Source organism: Urocitellus parryii, chromosome 6 (genome assembly GCF_045843805.1).
Source record: "Urocitellus parryii isolate mUroPar1 chromosome 6, mUroPar1.hap1, whole genome shotgun sequence".
Classification (NCBI taxonomy): domain Eukaryota; kingdom Metazoa; phylum Chordata; class Mammalia; order Rodentia; family Sciuridae; genus Urocitellus; species Urocitellus parryii.
In genome coordinates this window covers 175,409,779-175,433,722 of record NC_135536.1, presented here as the reverse complement: position 1 = coordinate 175,433,722, position 23,944 = coordinate 175,409,779, and the positions used below count along the sequence as shown (strand labels likewise).

At 52.1% G+C, this 23,944-nt stretch overlaps 1 protein-coding gene across 1 annotated transcript; it reads right to left on the bottom strand.

Annotated features, from left to right (window-relative positions):
- Positions 1 to 5,593: 5,593 nt before the first annotated feature.
- Bpifa3 (BPI fold containing family A member 3) lies at positions 5,594 to 16,103 on the bottom strand. The gene is made up of 6 exons (XM_026402101.2): positions 15,980 to 16,103; positions 9,891 to 10,041; positions 8,042 to 8,149; positions 7,141 to 7,290; positions 6,126 to 6,210; positions 5,594 to 5,749 (listed from the first exon to the last, which is right to left on the bottom strand). The coding sequence occupies exons 1-6, from the start codon at positions 16,101 to 16,103 to the stop codon at positions 5,594 to 5,596; spliced, it is 774 nt and encodes a 257-aa protein (XP_026257886.2).
- Between the last annotated feature and the right edge of the window lie 7,841 nt (positions 16,104 to 23,944).

Genomic DNA, 23,944 nt, shown 5'->3' with positions numbered 1-23,944 from the left:
ATCACTTGCATAGGTGAAGAAACACAGACCTAGTGACCACAGGTAACTTCCCCCAAGGCCCCCAAGGTTACAGGTTTACAATAGAGAGTGGGTTTGAAGCAGCTCTGCCTGACATTGAAGCCTCTATTTAAGTGACCATCAGATTTTTCAGCAGCTGGGCTCACTTAAGGAGTTCCTAGTTCCACCTCCTCTGAGGAATTCCACCGTCCCTTTCTGCAGTGCTGGGATGGAACCCAGGGCCTCGTCCACGCTAGGATAGCGCTCTGCCTCGCAGCCTCCCCAGCCCTGTCCTGCTCTTCAGACCCAGCAAATGAAGACTTCAATTTGCCAGTGACTGGAGCACCGAACTACTTTGTCACCTCCCTGCTAAGGGGATGGCTCTTTGGTCTGGTTGTGGATACCCTTGCAAGTCACCTAATATCAGAAGTCACCTGCCCACAGTGAGCATCTCAGACCACACTGACAACCCCAAGTCAAATGCCTGCCCTGGGGCTCCTGACTGAGGGTTTTGGAGCCTGATTTCCCATCAGCACTGCTGGTCTCTTAGGGAAGCAGAGTGGCCATTCCCAGCCCATGAACTTGGCCAGTTCTGTTTCCAAGGTCCCCCCCAATGACCCTAAGTGCAGTCTGCCAGTTTCTGTCCCACAGTGAGGAAGCTGGCATCCCTGTCACCCAGAGCAGTGGGGGGACAGTGGAAGGGACAGGGCTCACCTGGGTTTCTCAAAGTCTCAGCAGTGTCTTGGTCTCCTCTTCCCTCTCCTGGGTGCTTCTGCCAAGGGAGCAGCCTCTTTTATAGCTTGGGGATCAGGAAATGGGAGATTGGATGATGGGTTTCAAGATAATTTAGAATTCTTCAGTGTGGTTGTGTCTTTCAGGGCTCTCCAAAACAAATAATTGCAAATCACATTAGCAGGTGGGTCCGTTAAGCAATTTGGTTCACAAGTTAAACAGAAAAACTTGAGATGGGCTGTTACTCAAGACTTCGTGGTTTCATGCACAGAGCTGAGGTTGGGGACCCACGCTCCCAGGTGACCTGGAAGATCATGTTAGGAGCTCCAGACAGGGCAGCCAGTTAGAGCCCAGGAAGGGACGTCAGTATCATCTCTTGTCCCCTTTCCTTCCCTGGTCGGATTCTTTTTTCTCTAATTGGGGAACTATTCCTACTCCTTCAATGTCAAGTGTAAACTGCATCAGACTTCATCTCTGGGGGTCTCTCCGTTCCTGCCTGGGGTTCTTCCATTTTCTGAGCCCCTGGTGCCTGATAGTCATGTGACTGCACATCCTCATCAGAACCTGGGAGGGGGAGGAGACTGTTCCTCCCTTTGGGAGGAAGAAACTGAGACCCAGTGGGGACACGTGACCCAGAGAGCACATGGCACAGTTAGACCTCAACTCACCAGAAAATAACAGCAATTAAAAATGCCAACAGGGGGCTGGGGTTGTAGCTAAGTGGTAAAGCATTTGCCTTGCATGTGTGAGGTCTTGGGTTTGATCCTTAGCACCACATAAACACAAATAAATAAAATAAAGGCATTCTGTCTGTCTGCAACTAAAAAAATAAAAAATAAATAAATAAAAGAGGGGATGTTCGAAAAAAGAATAATGCCAACAATGGCTAACACTTGTGAGTTTTTGCCACATGCCAGGGACACACAGCCCTGGTTGAAGTTGAAAGTGAGCTTTTACGTGGGGGAACTGGGTCTCAGAGTGCAAGACTGACGTGTCCAGAGTCGCCCAGTTGACATGGGGCATGGTGTTCACAGTTGGTCCTTTTCCTTCTAACTGGGCTGGGTGATGAATGTCCTATCCCCACACTGCTGACCATTGTGGCTGCCCACAGTGGTGAAATCCATTCTCTCATGCTTCCCATTTTTATGTTCTGGAAAATTCTCTCCAGGTTCCCAGGCCTGAGGAATCCTGCTGCATCCTGGTCTATCCCCTGCCTCTTCTTGCTGCTCTTCCCCCAAGAAGACTCGGGCACTTGTCTCCTCCACCTGGGTCTTTGGAGACTTTGCAGATGGAGAAAGAGAGGGGAGGAGAGGCTCAAGTCTTGAACTAGGAAAGCAGCTCTTGACCTGCAAAACCTGCCACCTTAGGAGCAGATGCGGAGAGCGGTGCTGAAGCTTCGGAACCTGTGATGATCCTGGGGGGAAACCGAGGCTCGGGGAGGGCACTGGCCTGCCCAACTGGGCAGAGGTGAAGTCTGTCATTGGGGGCTGTCCAGCCTCTGTGCTCTTTAAGGGTAGCTTTGCATGTCAGTCTCTGGTCCAGAAAGCACCTGCCCCTGATCTGGAGCCCTCCCCTGGGCTGGGACATCAGGCAGCTCTGAGTTCCAGACCCGGCTCAGCCCAGGAACAGCTTGTGGTCTGGGCAAGATACTTCCCCTCTCTTCCTTTTCTTCCTACTTTTTCTATGAAAATTGTAGTGGTGATAAAGACCCTGACCATGGGCTCTGTCCTCCTTGCAGACAAAAGTGCAGAGGACATTGTTACTGGGTCTCCAGGACTTGTTCACACTTCCCCCTCCCTCACCCATGACACAGAGCTAACAATTCCCACCTGGGCTATGGGAGGGTTAAAATTTGATGGAACAAATGTAGTCCCCACTTTGTGCCCCGACAGAGCCAGTGTTGGGTAGCAGAAGGGCATGGAAGTTTCAAGGCACCGATGGGCGGGGCCTGGACCAACCTTCTAAACATTTGGGGCTGAATTTCTGCTTCAGTCCGCCCCCGCACTGCGGACCTCAGCATCATCACAAGGTGCGTGTTCAACAAGCACATCCAGGAGAAAGTGTGATGAGCTTACAGCTCCATGAACCTTAAAATGAGAAGAAAATTCGAGAACCCCCAAGAGGCGACCTGAGGAAGGCCCTGAGCCAGCCCAGGAGGAGTCAGGAGGAACACAAAAGCCACCTTTGCCAGGGACCAGCCTCCTTCACTGGCCCTGCCCTCCCATGTTTGTTCTTTGACTCAGGAGCAGGAAGAACCCTGGAGCTGTCCAGGGGAATCATGGTGTTTAGGTTGCAAATCGCAGGCCAACCGTTTCAGATTAGGGAGGTTGAATTGAAAGATGGAGACAAGAAGTTCTCTGGCCCTATTCTCATCTCTGAGCTGTTGATACTTCCTTGTTTGAACTTTCCAGTTCAGCTGAGCACGTATTTCATCATTTTCCCCTTGGTGTGTGTGTATGTGGGGGGATGGGGGTGGGAGGGGTGTTGGGAGGGACAGAGGGGAATTCACAGTGGCTAAGAGCGAGAGCTCTAGCATCTGGCTGTCCACCTAGCCATTTTCAGTGTGACCTTGGCCAAGTGACATTCTTGGAGCCTTGGCATTCTCAGGCGTCAATGGAACAGCAGGTTGTATTTCATGGGTTGCTGTGAAGATGTAATGAGATGCTCAAGGTGAGCTCCAGCCACACACCAAGTGCTTAATATGGACGTACTATTATTTTGTGTGGGGACTATTTTCCTCTGTTTTCTCCACCCTTGGATGGAGGAAGGTGGGAATTTTTTGTTTTGTTTTGGTACCAGGCATCGAACCCAGGCACTTAACCACTGACACACATCCCCAGCCCTTTTTTATATCTTACTTAGAGACAGGGTCTCACTGAGTTGCTTAGGGCCTGGCTAAGTTGCTGAGGCTGGTTTTGAATTCGCAATCCTCTCGCCTCAGCCTCTAGGCTGCTGGGATTACAGGCCTGTACCGTGGACCCTGTGGGAATCAATATTTAATAATTGAATAGATGGTAGCCAAGGAATTAGCAATGAATGACATTGGATAAAAACTTCCCATCCCCCTACCCCCCGCTGAGCCGATTATAAATGAGTTTCCATGTCCTCTTCCCGGAGGGAACTTTTGCTAAATGTTTATCCTAAAAATCATGAATCTCCCTTATACCCAAGAAAAACTCGCCGCACACAGGAGGAGTTCAGAGTCTTCAGGACTGAAGGCCCCTCCCGTACCCAGGACCCAGGTCTAGAGTCAGACTGGGACAGCGCTCCGAAGCAATCCTGGTGGCTGACCCCCACCCTCAGGTGACCACTGTCTTGGCCGTGGGTGTCCTGGGTCAGTTTCGCAGTTTTGCAGCTTCGTGTCCCTGGGAGGTGTCCCCTCTCATCTCCGTGTCTGGCGACGTTCACGTGATTTTACGTTTATGAGGCTCCTCCGTGTGGCTGTGGGAAGCTGGAGGTGGCTTCACTGCTACTGAGGGTATCAGGGAGTCGCTGTCCCACCAGGTCATTAGGCGTTTTGTTGGTTCTTTTGTGGGCTTTGGGGAGTGGTAATTGGGGGCTGCTGGGAGCTCAGGGCCAGGCGCCTCCTTTCCTTCAGTGCGCATGCGCATTCATTGCTCCCAGGGGAACTGGAGTCTCAGGGCGGGTGTGTGGGGGGTGTGTCTGGCTGTAGCTGATCTCAGGGTCCTGGAGGTGGGCGGACTGCTTTCCCTCCCACCAGCAGTGCCAGGGCTCCCTGGCTCCTCCTCCTGCAAGATTTTAATTACCATTTTGCAGATGATGAGGACCAAGAGGCAGAATGCGGTTTCCCAAACAGAGCTGGTGAGTCCTGAGACCAGGATCTTCCACTCGTTTAACCCTGAACCTGGACTGAGCTCACATTGTGGGGTGCTGGGCACTCACTGGTCACCGTGTCCTGAGGGGTCTATACCTCAAGGAACTCCTAGGGAGGCTGAATCAAATCTGAAGTCAGGTGTCTTTGGCACCAGTGTGTCTACATTTCCACTCTGTCACCCTTTCTCTATAATGGACTCTTTGGATCCCAGTGAACACCACACAGTAGGTGCTCAATAAATATGGGGTGGGAGAATGAGATGGGAGATCTCAGACCCTCCTGGCAGTGAGGAGCACAGTCACAGATGACCACAAAAGACAGGGCCAGAGTGTTTTCTCTGGTATTTCTGTGCCTGTGATCAAGTCTGTCTGTTTCCCAGGGCCACACAGAGGGGACCCGTGCACCCTTCAGAGCTAGTTTATTGTGGAAGAGGACAGGAGGTGCATAAGGCCTGGGGTCAAGTTTCTAGGGGCAGCAGAAGCCCCATGCTGAGGGAGACTGGAGTCCCACAAGGTGGAATCTCTGCAGTCAATGGAGGCAGCTGGAGGACCCTGGAGACTGGTGACTGGAGCTTGCCTGGACTCAGGTTGGCCAAGTTGGTGAGCAGTCGCTAATTCTGTAAGGAGAGGGGACAGGGACAGACTCAGTTGCCAGGTGACCCCAGGCCCACAGTGCAGGGAACTTCTTTCCTCAATGCTGACCAAAGGCTGGGGCCAGGAGACTTTGTGTCACTCTTTCCAAATGACACCTGATCATTCACTTCTCGTCCTCTACTTAGGAGCCTGGGCCTCCAAGAGACAAGGGCTGAAACTGGCCACCTTCCACAGGACAGGGGTGGTCTCAGGCCTGGGGCGGAGCCTGTGCTCCTTCCTGGATTAGGGAAGCTCTTGGGAGGATCTAGAATCTGTGGTGTCCTGGGTTTGGGTGACTGGGCGGGGTTACTTGGTAGGGGTCCCCTCTACAGTCCCAGTTCTCTTGGGGACCATAATGGCCATCATATTAGGTTTTTCTCAGCAGATGCGGACAACCTCAGCAGGCCTCTCCGGGGTCCCGGGGCCGGGGTCCTTCTTTCAATACTTGCCAATTCTGAGGGATCCTCCCGGGATGGACCAAATGGTCAACCACAAGGGCTTTCAACAGTTTCACATCCAGCTGCCTGAGGATCTCACCAGTCAGAGGACACACCTGGGCCACCAGCAGAGAGAAGGGTCAGGCCAGGGGCTGGGTAAGGAACACTGGGGGTCCTGTGGAATGTCACCTGCACTGGTTTCCAGCCAGAACCATGGCAAACGAGGCTCCATGGGGCCCATTGGTGCTTTGAACCCCCAGGTCTTATGACAGCTCTGTGAGGTAGGACTATGCTGGTCCCCTTGCTGGACGGGGACACTGGGGCCCAGGAGGCCCTGTCCCTTGCCAGAGGATGCACTGGCTAAACTGAACATTTCATTGAGATTTTTCAGTTTTAGAGTCCAAGGTTCAGAATGCTCTGCTCAGTTGCTCACGTATCTCTCTGACTCTCAGACTCGGGAGGCCCAGGGGCAAATATGTTTCTCAGACTCACCTGACTTTCTACCAGGTGCGGGATAATTTTTTCCAGGTTCTCTTTGAGGCTGTGCAGAAAATGTTTCATCCTGGGTGGGATGGCCCTAGAAAGAGAGGGAGAGACCAGAACAGATCAGATCAATCTGGCAGCACCCACGCCAGCTGCTATGTGGTGAGGACACTTTACAGACTTTCAATCCTCTCTGGTCCTATGTAAGAGCTATTATTGTCAGCAATAGCCCAAGGGGAACTCAGAGAGGCTATGTGACTTGCCTAAGGTCACACAGCAGGAAAGTGCAAATTCTGTTAGAACCATATCAGAAGAGCACCCAGAGTTCCTGGTCTTTCTCCACACTGTCCTCTTAGGAATGCCTGGCATAATCTAGATATTCAGTGAAGAAAGGAGCAGACATTCATTGAGTTCTTAATTGTTCAGCTTTCGGGAATTTCAGAGATAAATCATTGCACATCTTGCCCTCAGGGGACAGTCTGTTGAGGATGGAAGACTTCTGCAATGAGCTTCATGAAGCTCTAATTTTTGGCATCTTTGCCCCTGTGCCCCTGGGTAATAGGCATGGTACCTGGAACATTATGGATTCTTGAGCAATATATTTGAATGAATGAGCGATTGTGGGGGGGGTGCTTTAGAGAAGACAGGAAAGGCCTTTGAGGCTGCAGGGTCGGCATGTGCAAAGGCACGGTGGTATGAAGATGTGTGGTGTGTTGTGGAGGAGCAGGGCCTTTTGAGAGCCTGGAGGGTCAGGGGGCTGCAGAATCAGGCAGGGGCTTGAGTGAGTCTGGGAGTTTGCTCTCCATGCCGAGGGTGGTGGAGAGCCATGGCAGGTTTTGGAGCACCAGCTGGGCTTCTGATCAGATTTCAGGGTTACAAAGTTCCTCCTGGTGGAGGGGGCAGAGGAGGCGGGAAACCAGTCTGGACCAGTGGGAGGTAGAGCCTGCTCTGAGGGGGTGGCTGAGGTGTCACTGCACAGAGACTCAGGAGGAGGCGGGGAAGGGAGGCTGCAGCTGGGCCTCACTCGGTGAGGACTGTCGTGTGGAGGCTGCCGGGCTCCACGAGGCACTCGCCCATCACCAGGTCCCTCCGGCCGAACTGGTCCTTCTGTAGCCAGAATTCCACAGCGAGGCTCATGTGCTCGTGAGTCTTCATGATGTTGTTGTTGAAGGGCCTGAGGGCAGGAGAGAGGGGGTAGGGGGCAGGGGACAGGGGGCAGGAGACAGGGCGAGGGTGTTGGGGGAGCTGAAGCAGCCCGCAGGCGCTCTCTTTGTTGGCAAAGATGGGCACTGTCCACCGCCAGCGCTTCCCCTGTCCCCCCCCCCCAGTCCTTCCACCAAACCCCAGTTAAATCCTGGGGTCAGCGATCAAGAGGAAATTGGCTCTTAGCCAGTGACTTCTGCCCCTTGTGTTGGTGCTGGGGACACACCCAGGGCCTCAGCACGCTGGACACAGCTTCCCCAGGGAGCTAAGTTCCCAGTGACTGCCCTGAGCAGACCAGTGTAGGAGCCTTTGCAATTCAAAGTTGCAAAAGTTCATCTCCATTTTCAAACCCTTTCCCACTTAGCTTGGGCCTCCCTTTCCCCGGGGCAGTGGGTGTTACAGGAGGATGGCGAGGGAGGAAGAGGTGGCAACCAAGTGGCCCTCCCCTCTCATTCACCAACCCGGTGGTGAACTCACGTAGGTTTAAATGAGCAGATGACCTGCCTCCACTGATAACGATTATCATTTCAGTGGAAAAAAACTAAGGCTCAGAGTGATGGGGTGACTCGCCCAAAGTCACACAGTAAGTGTGTTCAGAAGCTGGATTGAATTCGAATCAGAACCATCTGGATTTCCTAGGCTGCCCATTCCCTCTCCTCCCAGCTCCCAGGTCCCCAGTGAGGAGGACCAGCACCTGGCAGGTGCCATTCTGGAGCACTCACAGTCTCAAATCGATGTCGAATTCAAGCGAGATGTTTGCTGAGAACCACTCTTTATGGAAATGTATCTGGATCCCACCACAGTCCAGCTGAACGTTGGTGATGTTGATGCTGCAACCGTCAAGAGCAAGATCCCGAGGGTGAGGCCCCCGAACAGGCAGAGCCCTGTCCTGTCTGCCGGGGTTCGGAGTCAGCTCCTGTCATGGACACTCTGAGGGCCGGAGCCGGGTGCGGGGGCCCTGTTCCCAGGGTGCCCTGAGCAGCCCCGTACGGGTTAGGTTGGGGCGACCCCGGGCACAGCTGCAGTGCAAGACCCCGGTTCTGTTCTTGGACGGCACCTGCTCTCTTGGAAGGTGGCCACACCACTCTGCCTGGGAGCCCTAACCCTGGGGGCTCCCTTTCACTTCCCTCCACCCCTCGCCCACATTCCACCCACCCAAATCACGTTGGCTGTGTCCTGAGTTTGGCTACTCGTGTTGCTCTCACAGGCCAGTTCACCTCCTCCAAGAGGCTTCTGTTCCTCCCTGGGCTCCCCTCCACCATCTTGGCCCTCTGAGGACTGTTCTCCACGAGGAGTTGAAGGGGCCTCATGCTCCCCACTGACCAAGGGCTTCTCGCTGCTCTTGGAACAAAGTTTGAACTCCACCTCGGACCCCTAGACCTGCAGGGCCTGGCCCTCCCTGCCCCACAGCCTCCACTCCTCCACCCACACGGGACGCTCTCTAGCACCCCGGTCTCTTTCTACCTCATGGCCTCTGCGGCTACTGCCTGCTCTGCCACATCCGTCCCCATGTCCCCAGCTCCCCTTCTCCATTCAGGTTTCTGCTCAAGGGCTTCAGAACAGTCTCCTGGGTCCGTCCCCTCGAGTGCCTCTCGCCCTGCTCTATGCGTCTTCATAACGTGACTGTCTACCTGACATTAGTGATTTACATTCAGTAGCCTGTGTCACTAACAAGGATGCAAGACCCCAAACAGCGGTGACCACACATCTGGTCTGTAGATGCTTTCCCAGAACTCAGCCCAAGTCCCGGGACGTAGTAGCTGCCCAGTGAGCCAGTATAGCATCAGTTAAAGGAATGAATGAAGGGAGGGGATCGTGGCCACCTGTACCATACAGAGGCCCTGCTGGTAACTGTTGGTGCCCATTAAAATGGAGAGAGTAAGTCAGAGGGAAGGGGCTGGAGGGCAGAGCCAACTGCCCAGTGGTATTGCTGGTGAGCAGCCCTGAGATGTGGGAAAGGCGGAGCCCGCTTCTTGGGCTGGGGGGGAGGGGTTGCCTATGGGTGTGAGTGGACAGGCTCCAGTTCTGCAAGGTGAACTTTAGCGACTAAGGACTGTGTATCAGCCGCGTGCACCAGAGCAGTGAAACGCAGGCTTTGCAGAAGCTCCCAACGTGTCCTGGGGCAGGGACAATTATGATTCCCATTTTACTGATTCAAAGCTGAAGCTCAGAGCAGGCAAATGCTTTTCCCAGAGCCACATAGCTGTCAAGCAGTGGAGGGGGGACTCAAAGGCCTGACCTAGACCTGACCTCCTTGGACAGCCCAGGTGGTCGCCCAGGCTGGCCCTGGGTCCCCGTTTTATAGATGGGTCCAGAAGGGCCAGGCAGCTTCCCCAAGGTTGGTGACAGAGCCAGGATTTAAATACAGACCCTTTTACCCCGAGCTGCTCTGCCACCTCCCCAAACAGTCCCTTGCATTGGGTCCCCATCTGTCCTTGTCCTGGGCTTTGGCCTGCTGCCTTCTCTTCTGTCCCTCTCACAGGCCTGCCGCCACGTCCTCCCATGTGCCCCCTGACCCAGAGCTCCATAATGAGTCCCAAGGCCGCGTGGGCCTCGGGCCTCGGGCCTCACCTGATCTCGTGCTGCTGCTGGATGTTCATGCCACCGATCAGCCAGCCCACCATCCCGGGGGCCATCCTCCCCGAGACGTTCAGACTGTCCAAGAGGTGGATGTTCTGGATTCGGTCCTCTGCCTTGTGATTCATGAGGCCCTGGGCAATAACTGGAAAAGGACAAGGACCAGTGACATTGCACAGTGTTGTGGAAGAGAGTGGGGCGGGGGGTCAGGAGGCCTGGGCCGCAGGCTGGGGTGGCCTCTTCCTCTGAGTGGCAGGTCCAGGCCACCCACATTCCCTATCTGTGAAGTTACGCTTTTCAAGATTGAGGTGAGACCCAAAGTCAGACGCTGCGGGGGTCCAGCGGGTGTGGGCCGTGCAGAGGAGACTTTCCGGGTGACGCTGGAGCTCACCGCAGGACACGACCATCACCCACAGTCTCCACCCACCACCGGGTCCCACGGGGAGAACCCTGGGTCACCACAGAGCAGCAGCTGTCCCCACCCCCTCCTCCAGGGCCAGCTCCAGGGGTCCTTCCAGGACCCCTCTGTCAGAGATCTGGGTTCAAATCCTGGCTCTGTCACTTCCCTGTCTTGGTTTGCTTGTCTGTGTGATAAATGAAGGAGAAACCTCGGCCTCCCAGGGTCCTGGTGAGGAGGACAGAGACCCTCACCCGCCCCTGGCCCAGCAAGTATTCATGAGCATCTCCTGGGTGTGGGGCCCTGAGCTGGGCACCAGGGACACAAACCAGTTTTCTGTCCAGTCGGAGGGACACACTAACAAAGAGTTTCAAGGAGAGTGCGGCTGTAGGGAAGCCTGCCCTCTCAGCAGTGCCTGTTGACGGCCAGCGGGTGTCAGCCCAGTCTCCCTCCTCCCCTCCCCCTCCCCTCCCCCTCCCCTCCCCCTCCCCTCCCCCCTCCCCTCCCCTTCCCCCTCCCCTCCCTCCCTCCCTCCCTTCCTTCTTTCCTTCCCTCCCGATCCATCCATCCACCTACTAACCTACCTAGCATCCTGTTCATCCCCCCTCCTCCCACTTATCCGACCGTCCATCCATCCTGTCCTTCCATCTCAGTCCTGATTCGATTCGGACACACTCTGCAATTTCTGATCCAGATATTGATTATCTGGGTCACCATCATGTGACACTCACCCTTAGGTTCAAACTGGCATGTGACCCAGACTCACATGAGGTCTCACGGCCCCGTTCAGGAGGAGGGGTCCGCTCTCCTTCTCCTGTTGGAGAGGAGGAGCAGCCCACGGCTCCCATGGCCACTGGCCACCATTTTCTCCCACGCTGGGAAGCAGCCTGGGGATGAGACCACACGTCGGAGCTGAGGAGGGGCAGGATCCAACCAGATGGAAGCTCTGGGCCGCTGGTCCAGCCGAGCCCGGAGCTTGTCCCACCTGAACTTGAGTTTTGTGAAATAACTTTCTTTTTTTTTTTTTTTCTTTTCGCTGTTTACACCAGGTTGAGCTACATTTTCTGCTGTTCCCAGCTACGTCCCTGACAGGGACCCTGGAAGGTGAGGACAGTGAGCCACGCATTCACGCTGGAGAAGCACGTTGCACACACTCTCCTCAGGCCTCAAGAACAGCCTTGCACACCAGCATTCTAACCACACCCATCGTACACATGAGGACGCCCGGACCCACAAACACACACCAGTATATTTGATGGCCTAAGAGAAACAGAGACCTTTATGGCAAGTCGTACAATGCCCAGTTTTGATGAGGGGAAATGGAGAGCATCCATAATCCAAGAAATCCTAAGAGTTTTTTTGTATCAGGGATTGAACCCAGGGGCACCTACCCACTGAGCCACATCCCCGGCCCATCTGTTTTTTATTTTTTTTTATTTTGAGACAGGGTTTCACTAAGTTGCTCACTAAGTTACGGAGCCTGGCTTTGAACTCTCCATCCTCCTGCCTCGGCCTCCTGAGCTTCTGGGATTACAGGCGTGTGCCTTCACACACAGCAAGGAATTTCTATTTTTTTCTGGCAAGGAATTTCTGAAGGAATAGAAACAATGATTGAATTTCTCATTTCACAAAAGCTTCTTGCCCACATGGTTGTATGGAAGAGTTCAAATAATGTTGTTTTCCGTTGAAATAAAGACAGAAAATTTAAAAAGAGAAAGACACCAAATTCATTCTACAAGGCTGGTATAACTTGTCTAGCCTCAAGGACAGTACAAAGAAAAAATTGCAAAATAGTTTTACATATGAAAAATGCACTTAAATCCTAATTAAAGACTGGGAAGGGCTGGGGATGTGGCTCAAGCGGTAGCACGCTCACCTGGCATGCATGCAGCCTGGGTTCGATCCTCAGCACCACATACAAACAAAGATGTTGTGTCTGCCGAAAACTAAAAAATAAATATTAAAAAAAATTCCCTCTCTCTCTCTCTCTCTCTCTCTCTCTCTCTCTCTCTCTCTCTCTCTCTTTAAAAAAAAATGATTGAGGAGATGGGAAGTGTTTATTACCCCGATTTTTTCATTACATTTTCTATATATATATTGCATTATTGTACTATTCCCTATAACTGTGTACAAATATCATATGTCAGTCAAACATTTTAATAAATGAATTTCTACTCTAAAGAAAAAGAAAAAAAAGAAAATTTTGCTAAAATCCTAAAAATCCTATTAGGCAATAAAATCTAACTGGGTAATTTATTTCAGAATGGCTGGGATGATTCAGCAGCAGAAAATTGATTAATGCAATTTATCATTTAATAGGTTAGAGGGAAAACTGGTTAACTATCAGATGCAGAAAGACATTTGTTAAAGATCAAGACTGACATGATTAAGAAAAATTCATAAAACTAGGAATTTAAGGGCTGGGGTTGTGGCTCAATGGTAGAGTGAGCACTGCAATATCCTGGGCACCACATAAAAATAAATAAGTGAAATAAAGGTATTGTATCTAACTACAACTAAAAAATAAATATTTAAACAAAAACTAGGAATTTAAGAAACTGTCTTAATGCAATAAAAATTTTATTCCAGCCGGGCACGATGGTGCCCACCTGTAATCCCAGCGGCTTAGAAGGCTGAGGCAGGAGGATTGCAAGTTCAAAGCCAGCCTTAGTAATAGCAAGGAGCTAAGTAACTCAGTGAGACCCTGTCTCTTAATAAAATACAAAACAGGGCTGAGGATGAGGCTCAGTGGTTGAGTGCCCCTGAGTTCAATCCCTGGTACCCTCACCCCCAAATTTTTATTCCAAAAACCTGCAGAAAATATCTTGTGGAGTGGAGAATTCTAGATACATTCCCTTTCCTATAGAGGGCCCTGGCTACAACTCAAGATGAGAAAAAGGCATAGGAAGAATAAGGGACCATGTAAAAACAGATAAAATGGTCACTGCTGATGACAGAATCTTCTGGAGAATCTAACCGAAAAAAATAAGACAAGCTGTTAGAACTATAAAAGGTCAACAAGGCTTTTGTAGATCAAGTTAATTTTCAAAACTCATCAGTTTCCCCCCTCATCTCTATCAGCAACAACTAGAAAATAGAAAATTAGCATTTAATGTGTCAAGAAAAACTGCACATTCTCTAGGAATCAATTGATCAACTCATGCTCAAGACATTTACAGGACTTTAAAATTCTAGGATGGAATATAAAGTAAAATTTTAAAAAATTAAAAATTTTAAATTTTGATTGAGTGGACAGGACCTTGTGTGGCAACATTTAATTCTATGTTAACCAAAAAATTAAATGTAACTCCACTCAAATTTCCAGATAAACAGTTTTACAGGAACTCAATGTGCTCATTTGGAAGAATAAAGTTCTATCAGCTAAACCAGTGTACTTGAAGACTTATGTTATTGGTATAGAAATGAATGCACAGAAACAGCATAGAGGACTTGGAAGGGAACCCTCACATTAGGGATTTGGTCTTTAAGAGATGGGTGGGGAGTGCTGTCTCACTCTAGGCACAAAGTGGAGCTGGTTGTCTACCTCACAACAGATGCACAGAGTGTCTGGATAGGTTAGCATCCCTAATCCAAAAGGTAAGACTATAAAGCTATAGAAAGACCCAATAGAGCTGGGCATGGTGGCATAAACCTATAATCTCAGCAGCTCCAGGGGCTGAGGCAGGAGGATTGAAAGTTGGAGGCCAGCCTCAGCAACTTACTGAGGCCCTAAGAAACTCAGTGAGACCCTGATTCAAAAAAACAAAATGGGGTGGCTGGGGATGTGGCTCAGTGGTTAAGTGTCCAATCAAGAGAGAGAGAGAGAGAGAGAGAGAGAGAGAGAGAGAGAGAGAGAGAGAAGAGAACCCAAGAGTAGAATATGACTGGAACAGTGGAAGGTCCTAAGACTGTTCAAACACAAACCATAAGATGAGACACTGATGAGTTTGGAAATATTCCTGCTCAGGAAACAAAGTTAATTGATGGCTGTTAAGGAGAAATACAGCCAATCCTCTATCCACGGGTTTCACATTCTCAGATCCACTCTCAGTGTGGAATGAAAATATTTGAAAAAAAATGTGTCTGTATTCAACTAATTTTTCTTGTGGTTACTTCCTAAACAATAACAGCTACTTACATAGTAACTGCAACTGTTTACAATTGCCTGTGTACTCAAGATTATTTATAATATCTAGTTGACAATGTACTAGGTTTTTATAAGTAATTGAGAGATGATTGGCAGCCCCCAGGAGGGGGCTGTGGGTGGTTCTGTGACAGCACTACCCTGCTTTACGTAGAGGACTGGAGTCTCTGCACATGGTGCTACCTGCAGAGTCTGGTCCTGAAACTGTACCTGGGGCACTGAGGGATTACTGTATCAACAATGGCTAAGTCTGATAAGGGAATAATGGCAAGAGGATATTAACATCTCAAAATTAAAGAGGATTAAGGAAAAGAGCAGGAAATAAAATAGAAAAAAGGATCAAAAGATAAGAACAGGAAATTCAAAAAAGTCAAGACAGTTGCCAGAATCATGCTGCCAACCTCCCACTCGTCAATAAAGCCAAGTGGAAACAATTGCCTCACTCACCAGACCCGCAGGTGTTAGCCAGAGGGCACTGCGCTCTGAAACCCGGCCTCCCCGCAGCGTGATGATATTTGGAGATGGGACTTTTCAGGAGGTAAATAAAGTTCAATGAGGTCCTAAGGTCGACCCTGATGGGCTAGGACTGGGGATCTCATGAGAAGAGGGAGAGACGCCTGCTCTGAAGGCTGAGCCAGGAGACATGAAGGTGGTAACCATCTGCACACCCTCAAGGGAGGGCGCACCCAAATCAACCCTGCCAGCACCTTGAACTTGGCCTTCCAGTCTCTGGAACTGAGAAATAAATGTCTGCTTTCGAGCCCCTCTGCTCCGGGTCTGTGGACCTGGCAGACAGTTCCCCAACAGTGGGGAACGGGGAACAGGTTTGCTGTTTATTACTGGAGCGAAACGATGGCGAGCGGCACAGCCGTTCTAGAAGATTCGGTCGTCAGAATCCAGCCTACTTCTGCTTGAGGGTGCAGGCGTCTTCCCTCTGGGCCCCAGAGAGAAATTCTCCCGGGGCCTAACAGGGACGTGGACAAGGGTGTTCATCTCGGTGCAGTTGACAACAGTAGGAATTAGTGAAGCCTGAGTGTCCCCCCCTGGTGTGACCACCAGGTAAACTGAGAGAGAGGAAATGGATGGACCTCTCTACACCCAATGAGGTCACATAGATGTCACCACCGCATTCGGAGTGGAACCGCAAAAACCAGAAGGAGCTACGTGTGGCCCAATCAAAACGCTGCCGGCAGGGGACGGGCATATTGGAACACAGACGCTCAACACACCGGGTGCCTGCCAAGGACACCGGGGGATGGCAGTGAGGCTAAGGGACAAAGGAGGAAGTGCCAAAATAAAACAAGAGGGACCTTGGAGTGAGTGATTTCACGACCGGGGTGACATGCTATGAATTGACAAACAAATAATTCAAACTCAATTTTCTATACTTGAGATTGAGGGAAATAAAAGAAAAAATTAAGTGACCCGAGGTCCCCGAGCAGTCCATGGGGGCCCCCCACCCCACCCCACCGCCACCCCACCGCCACCCCACCCCACCCCCACCCCACCGTGGACGGCAGGCAGGGCCCAGGCTGAGCTTACTTCTGGCCAGGGTGGACTTGCTGTCTATGCGGGCCGTGGCCAGGCCAGCCCAAGGCTGCTCCTGCAGCGCCAAGGCCCAGGCCAGCAACGCCAGGAGGACGAGGAGCCTCCAGAGTGGCCTCATCTTGGGTTCTAGGACCTGCAGGTGTCAAGAAGGGTCAGATGGGGCCCGGGAAGATGGCTGTGCGGGTGGCCACGTGGATGGATGGGCACATGGCTTTCTGTAGGAAGATGGCCCCAGAGCTGGCCCCCAGCATGCTGTGGGGAGGTGGAGAGTGGACTCGACAGCGGCGGGCGGCTTGCTCACATGGCAAGCAGGTGGAACACTGGGGAGGCCGGGAGCCCCAGGGGGCTTGGTTGCCTGGAGACGCCCACCAGGGCCCACTGTTGGGTCATCTCTCCCAGACCCTGACCCAGGAGGCAGGTTGGTGACCCTTCAGTGGATGAGTGAGCGAGTGGGTGGGAGCGGCCCACTCCAGGCTCTCCAGTTTGAACCAGGTTTTTCTTAAGGGCAAGAAAAACCAACCTCTGTCCCCACGGCCCTGTTGGTTTACCAGGACAAAGAGCTAATGAGCAGAGGAGGAAACACGGCCAGTCTCGGAATCCTTACCAAAGGATAGGTTTATCCATGGGCGATGTCCCCAGCGTCTCCCATGCTGGACACATGGTAGTCCTGATGAATGCTTGGTACAGATGACTGGATGGACGGGAGGATGGTGGACCTCGCCTTCCCATATAAGATTTATAGGAGGACAGAGAAGCTCGAAGCTGAAGCATCAGGTTAACCACAGAGCCCTGGGGTGGGGAGGGGCATCAGAGAGAATTCAGTTCAAATCCCATGTCCTATCTCAGGGAATGCCAGTCTAAACTGGGCACGGTGGCCCTCCCCTGTCATCCCAGCAGCTCGGGAGGCTGAGGCAGGAGGATCGAGAGTTCAAAGCCAGCCTCAACAACATCGAGGCGCTAAGCAGCTCAGTGAGACCCTGTCTCTAAATAAAATACAAAATAGGGCAGTGGTCGGGTGCCCCTGCGTTCAATCCCAGGCATGCACCCCGCTCCAAAATAAGAAATGGCAGCCCACCCAGTGTCCAGCTCCAGCCCTTAGAGGTTGCTCCTGGGTCCTCTCTTCTCAGCTTGTACAACCCACACATCAGGAGACCCTGTCCACTCTCCAGAACCTGATCACGTCTGACCGCTTCTTAGCCATCACTGTCTTCATTTGAATTACTGCAAAGGGACTGTTTCCCTAGTAGCCGTCCCCAGTCCCCCGCAGCCCCTTCCCTGTGCAGCACCCAAGCCGTCATGTGAGGACACAGCTGGGACCCTGCCCCTTCTCTGTCCCCGGCTTCCTGTTACGCACTGAGCAGTCTCCTCTGTGCGTGGCCTCCCCCGGCAGGACCCCTGTGCCCCCCCCTTCCTGTCATCTGCTCACTCCACAGCAGGCCTGGGGACCAGGGCCCCACAATCCCATGACGGAGGTGCTGAGACAAAGGCCTTTGTCACTGACCCTCTGCTTTCCACCCAACCCTGGGACATTGTGGGGGATATGGAGGGTCCCACTCAGGTAGCAGATGACAATGTCTCCTTTGAAAGTTCCCCAGAGGTCTTGGCTGCGTTCCTGGGCAGTGAGCTCTGGTGTCGTAAGAGATGCGCTGGGAACCGCAGCTGGGGGTGTCGGCTTTCTGCTCTGCGAGGCCCCCCTTTCTCGAAGTTCATGCTCCGCTTGGGGATGTTTGTAGAATATCAGTTACTTCAAGTGTCCTTTCCTAACCTTCCTGGTCTTGTGCAACTGGTAAGAATTTTGTTATTTTTTTGTCAAGAAAATAGGAACAGAGTAGGCGGGCACCAGAGGGACAAATCTGTTGTCCCTGACCCTTAGCATACCTTAGCCCAGGGCTGGCTGTGCTTCTTGGAGCCACAGAGTCTCATGACCCAGTGACCTGGAGGGTGGGGACTCTTGGCGTTTGGTGCATGATAAGGAGGACAGAGTTGGGGGACAAAAGGGTCCCGCTCAGGAGGTGAGCCCTGGATTTGGGGCCAGGTCCATGGAGAGTCATGTGCTTTAGACTCTTGGGTCAGGTATTGAGTATGGCATTAAGAACCTTCTTAAATACGTAATTCAGCTTCCATCTCCACCCCTTGGCAGACTTGGGGTCCAAGGATAACAGGATAACAGGATGGCCCTGCAGGCCTCGGGGGTGGGCGGGGCCGAAGGGGGATGTGCCTGCCAGTCACCTTCTTAAGACTGCCCTTGTCTTTGTCCCCTCTTCTCTGAAACTCAGCTTCCTCATCCAGAACCCAAGGTGGCTGGTGAAGGGTGCCCAGGACAGAGGAACTGCAAAATGTATACAGAAGCACCTCTTGCCGGGTACAGTGGCACACAGCTGTAAGCCTGGCAGTCTGGGAGGCTAAGGCAGGAGGATCGCCAGTCCAAAGCCAGCCTCAGCAATTTAGCGAGGCCCTAAGCAACTCAGCGAGACCCTGGGTCTAAATAAGATATCAAAAAAGGGCTGAGGATGTGGCTCAGTGGTTAAGCACCTCTGGGTTCAATCTTTAGCACCCTAAAAAAGTAGCAATAACAATAAATAAATAAATAAAAATTAAAAAAAAATAAAGAAATCACCTCTGTGAAGACTGTCACTGTGAGAGCATGACTGGCGAGCGGCCCTGGCAGGAGGACATTCCAATGCACAGATGGCATGGGCAGTGGAGGTGCCATGGTCCCCCGTGGTGGGCCCCGCTGTCATTCATTCACTCACCAGGAAGAGGCACTGAGACCATCCAACACTAAATGCCTGGCACGGCGGATGCTGGGGCCATGGGGAGAGGCCAGGCAGAGCCTCTGTCCTCCCGGGCGGGGCTCACAAACCCACGTGGTCTTCAACATGCCCATGACAGGCTGTCACTGTGAAGGGTGGCCAGGCTGATTCAAGGGAAAGACAGCATGTTGACGAATGACGCCCCGGCCACCACTCCCGGAGAGTGGGGACGCTTGACCCTTTCTTTAAAAAAAATTTTTTTTAGACTTTGGTGGACACTTATCTTGTCCATTTATTTATATGCCGTGCTGATTCCATTCTCAGCCCCGCTTGGCCCTTTCTGAGCTGCTGGAGAATCAGCGCTTCTGCCTGGAGCTCATTCCCTGGGCTAAGCCTGCTCTTTGCAGGATCTCACTTCACCCCATGCCACACAGTGAGGGGACAGGGACAGCTCCCTAAGCTCGCAGCCAGGCTCAGGTCCACTGGCATCTCGGCAGCTTCTCTTGCCCTCCCAGAACCCTCCAGGTTGTCATTTCCTGTGGACACGGGAGCTGGGGACACTAGCAGACCCGGCGCGTGAGCACATTGTTCCTAGTCTTCATCTCAGGCCCTGCAAGCCTGCTCTGTCCAGCTGCACTTCCGCTTGTAGTCTACGTGGGGTCTACGAGGGTCCCCAGGACTCCCTGGGACAGCCTGGCAGGTACCAGGGCTCTGCAGTCATCCACCTGGCAGAGCCGCCAGCTCCCTCCACGACCACACGGGGGCAGCAGCAGCGTGGGAGCTGGAGCGCTGGCTTAGCCTCTCAGGGAGGACAGGAGGCCAAGTCATTAACAATGACCCGCCATTCAGAGCCTCACCCGCCTTCAGCGTCAGCCAGGAGGAGAGAGGAAGTGTCCATGTCCGCCAGTCATCCTGAAGATGGCACCGACCTGAGCGATTATGAATTTCTTCCTTCAAACAACTTGGCTTCTCCTCCGCTGCCCATTTCCTTTCTCCAAGGGACCGAGTTTTCTTTCTCTCCTTGTCCCTCTTCTTTTATTAATTTTCTTTGGCAAGTGTCACTCAAAATTGTTCATCCTGCTTCACCTGCTCCTAAATTCTCATGGCAGCTAAGTTCCTCCATTTGGATCTGCCTCTGGGAATCGAGAGGCTATTCTTGGGGGAGGATTGTGTGGCTCTGGGAGTGACATTCCCCAACCAGGGGGGGACATTCATTGCCCAGGGGCAGTGCCGGGCAAAGGAATTCTAAGATGATTTTGACGGAGGCCGAGTGATGAGTACCAGTCTGGTGGAGGAACTAAATGAGAAATGACATGGGGCCTGGAGGGTGGGAGCAGGGCCCCCCAGATGGGCTGGCCTGGATCTTCTCTCAAAGCTGAGGCTTGGAGGTCTGTAAGAGCCACAGGAGGCAAGGGCTGTGGATGTCCCAGGTGGTGTCTAGCCTGAGGCTGGAATGTGGTGGGAAGGACCCGGAAGTCAGTGAACCCAGAGCAAGAGAGAAGGGGGAAGAGCAGCAGGGCGGGGGCTCAGGTCTGCGAATGGGGACAGATCCGATGTGTCCTCGCGGGCCACGGTGAGGACCTGAGTGTTATTCAAGGACTGACACGGGTTTGAATATTGATTCTGCTGATTCTTACTGATGTGTGGCTTGGGCACATCCCTCTACTCTCTGACCCTCATTTTTCTTTTCTAATATCTCAAATGGAAGCCCAGAGTGACTTGAGGATTCAAGATCTTAGCTTTGTTTGAATTCTCCCAGATATTCCTGTTCCAAGTCTCAGAACCCATATCCTCCCCCATCAATGCCTTAATTTTTATTTTATTTATATTTGATATCAGGGATTGAACCCGGGGGTACTTAACCACTGAACTACACCCCACCTCTTTTTAGTTTTTATTTTGAGACAGGGTCTCACTAAGTTGCTTAGGGCCTCGCTAAGTTGTTGAGGCTGGCTTTGAACTCGCAATCCTCCTGCCTCAGCCTCCCGAGCTGCTGGGATGACAGGCATGAGGTGCTATGCCCATCGATGCCTTAACTTTTTAAGAGCAACTTGGTGAGGCTTTGGGTGTAACTTATGTTGTGATTATGAAACTCAGTTCTGATTTTCGGGGAGATCAGCCTTGCAACTTCAAGAAAGAGATGCCTCTTTGATTATCACTAGAGAAGTACTCTGGTACTTCAGACTCACACCTTGTTCTGTAAGAACTTCCAGTTCACCCAGAAGCAGCCACCCTAGTCCTTGTGGATACCAGGAGTGCCACAAGGTGATGTGCGCCTGCCACTGGGTTTCCCAAATCAATGGCTGTGCTGTGTTCAGGGGGACTGGAAGTTCAGAGGAATGAAAAAGATAAATGGTGTGCAGAATCCCAGACCCAGCACCGCAGCAGAGAGGGTTTGGGAACCAAGAGACAAAAGCTTCATAACCAGACTAAAAGGGTAAGTGGTGTGAGTGGTGTGACATAATGAAGTGCATAGGTGAGTGCCAGGTGTGAACTGGGGACTTTTTAAAAGGCTGTGATGGTGAAGAGTGAGGGGCGGAGCCGCAGGTGGAGCGGGCATCAAGCTGCTCGGTATCTAAACTGAGGCGCGTGCGCATTGAAGAGCAGCTCCCTGGCCCTGGGCGTCAGCAAGTGTGTCTGACCCAGAGCAAGGTGCTTTAAGAAGTTTGGGAGAAGAAACCAGGTCACATAAACCTGAGCAGCAGACGAAGGAGACCTTTGGAGAAGACTAGTGGGGTTCAGGAGCGAGATAAGCTTTCTCCCACAAAGCATTACTTTGTGGATTGTTCTTGAGGAGGTCACTTTGGAGGTGACACCAAAGTCCTCACTGCCCCGAGGATGGACCTGCCCAAAGTCACAGAATCGGTCCAGAAAACATCCCAGAGGAGGCAGGGAGCCTTGATCCTTAGCTTTTGGGAAACTGCGTCCCAGAATGTCCAGCAACTCCTGAGACAGGACGATGTACCGGCCTCTTGCAGACTTTGTGGTCCTGATCAGAGCAGCTCCCTCGGCTGCTGTGGCCCCCACCCACACCACACTGCGCAGGAAGGACAGTCTGCGGGTCAGAGCTGCAAAAGCATTTATTGCGGGAAGATCATGGGGTCAGCACGTGACCCTGGTGGGATTTGGGGGAGCAGCTTCTCTACCCTGAGGAGGGGGTCTTTGGACCCGCGGAGGTAACGCAATTTCAGGGGACGTGATCGAAGGCAGGTGGCAGGCGGAGGGTGGAGGACATTCCCAGGAGATCAGCAAGCAGGACCTGGTTCGGTGGAGACAGTCCCGGCGTCAGGCTCCGCCAAACCCTCGCCCAGCAGCCGGAGCCCCGCCCCAGCCTGTGCGCTCGGCCGCCGGCAGGTGCGGCCGCCCCTCTCCATGGTGCTGAAACACATTGGCCACACGGCCGCCCGCGGCCCTGCCTGGGTACTCCACACGCCGCTCATCAGCTACGGTGGGTCTGCCTACCTTGACCCTCTTCGTGACACTTTAATATTGGCAATTCCCTGACACTTATAAGCTACTTTCTACGCTCAACCGAATGTGCCTGTGAGCCGAGTGTGATAGGGAGGTCGCAGATTTCCACCTCTGTGAGAAGTGAGGCCCGAGAGAGTGTGGGGATGAAATGAGGTGCTCCAGGTCTTTCCAAGTTTTGCAAGTGGCAGTGAGAAGGCTTGATAAGAGCTGGACTGTCCACTGGCTAGTGGCTGGCCACATGGGGCATCTGGCACTTCAGGCACAGCTAGTCCAAACCGAAACTCGCTCTTCAAAGAAAATGCACACCGTCTGGGCTTAGTACAAAAGCAGAATGCAAACTGTTTCGTAATGATTTTATATCGATTCCACGTGGACGTGAGAATATTGTGGATCTACTGGGTAAATTAAAATATGACTGAAAATCAGACCTTCTGTTTCTTTCTTTCCTCCTAAAAATGTCTTGGCTACAAAACTCAAAATTACACGGGTGTCTCGTGCCACATTTCAATTTGGTAGCCCTGGCTTAGAGAATCCCATAACTGAGCTCTTCAACCGAATGATGCGGATTCAATGATGGTGCCGACCATTCAGTTTCTTATGGCCCATCATAGACTGGACCTTCTTAGTGCCTCAGTCTGCCACATGTGCCCTTGTCCTCAGGGAGCATGTGTACAGATCTCTGCGAACTTATCCTTACTCCTCAAAGGACGGGGTCTCCATCCCTCATGACCCCTGAGACCAGCCCCTCAGCTTCTCTCTGAAGCCCTGGACCCTTTCCTGTTCCTGTGTGTTTCCTCTGCTTCAAAGGCCTCTTGCCACCAAGAAACTTTCCACCATGCTTCAGTCCCCAGTTCCAATCCTGCTCTGTCTGGGACGCCCCAGGAAGTCCCCGGACATGGCTGCTGGCTCTTGCTTCTCTGCCTACCTAGACCCTCAGCCATAGCACCCCACTGACTTGGTTTAACCCCTTTTAGGCTGGTGACTCTTGAGGTCAGGTGCCATGTGATCCTGACCCCTCAGATCAAATGTGGAACAAGACAGAATTCCTGCCTCGTGACGTCTACATTCTAATGGAGGAGAGAGAAAAGAAGCAAGAGTATTGTAAAACTCCGACAGCCACGAGTGAAGAAAAATACCCCAGGGAAGGGACTGGTGGGCGTGCTTCTTTTGAGAGACTTCAGATGGTGGCATCTGAGCACTGGGTATTTGGCACAGAAGGCAAATAAAGCATGACAAATGAAATGAATAATGGCATCATTACAGAATGTCCCCCGCACCACTCTTGTACACATGCCTCCTATAACTGAGCTCCCTGTACTGTCCAGCCATCTAGGCCTCCTTTCTTTGCTTCGGAAAGGAAAGCTCATTCATTCCTGCCTCAGGGCCTTTGCACATCTTCACTTTCTGCTGAGATGTTTTTCTCCTGGGTCTTGGCACAACTCCTGCCTCTCATTCAAGGCTTGTCTGAAATCCTTTTCCTCCAAGAGCCTTCAGAATGACTGTATCATTTTGATGCTTCCCTTCCTGCCACCATCCCCATTACTCATTCTCATATCTTCCTACTTTGTTTTCTGCAAAATACCTGCCACCCTCTGGAATTTAGTTGACTATATACTTATTTCCTTGCTCCTTGTTAGTATACCTGATTAGAACACAAACTCCAGGAGAGCACAGTCCTTGTCTACCCTATTTGCTGTGTATCCTGAGCACACTGTTCTAGTGTCTAGAATACAGT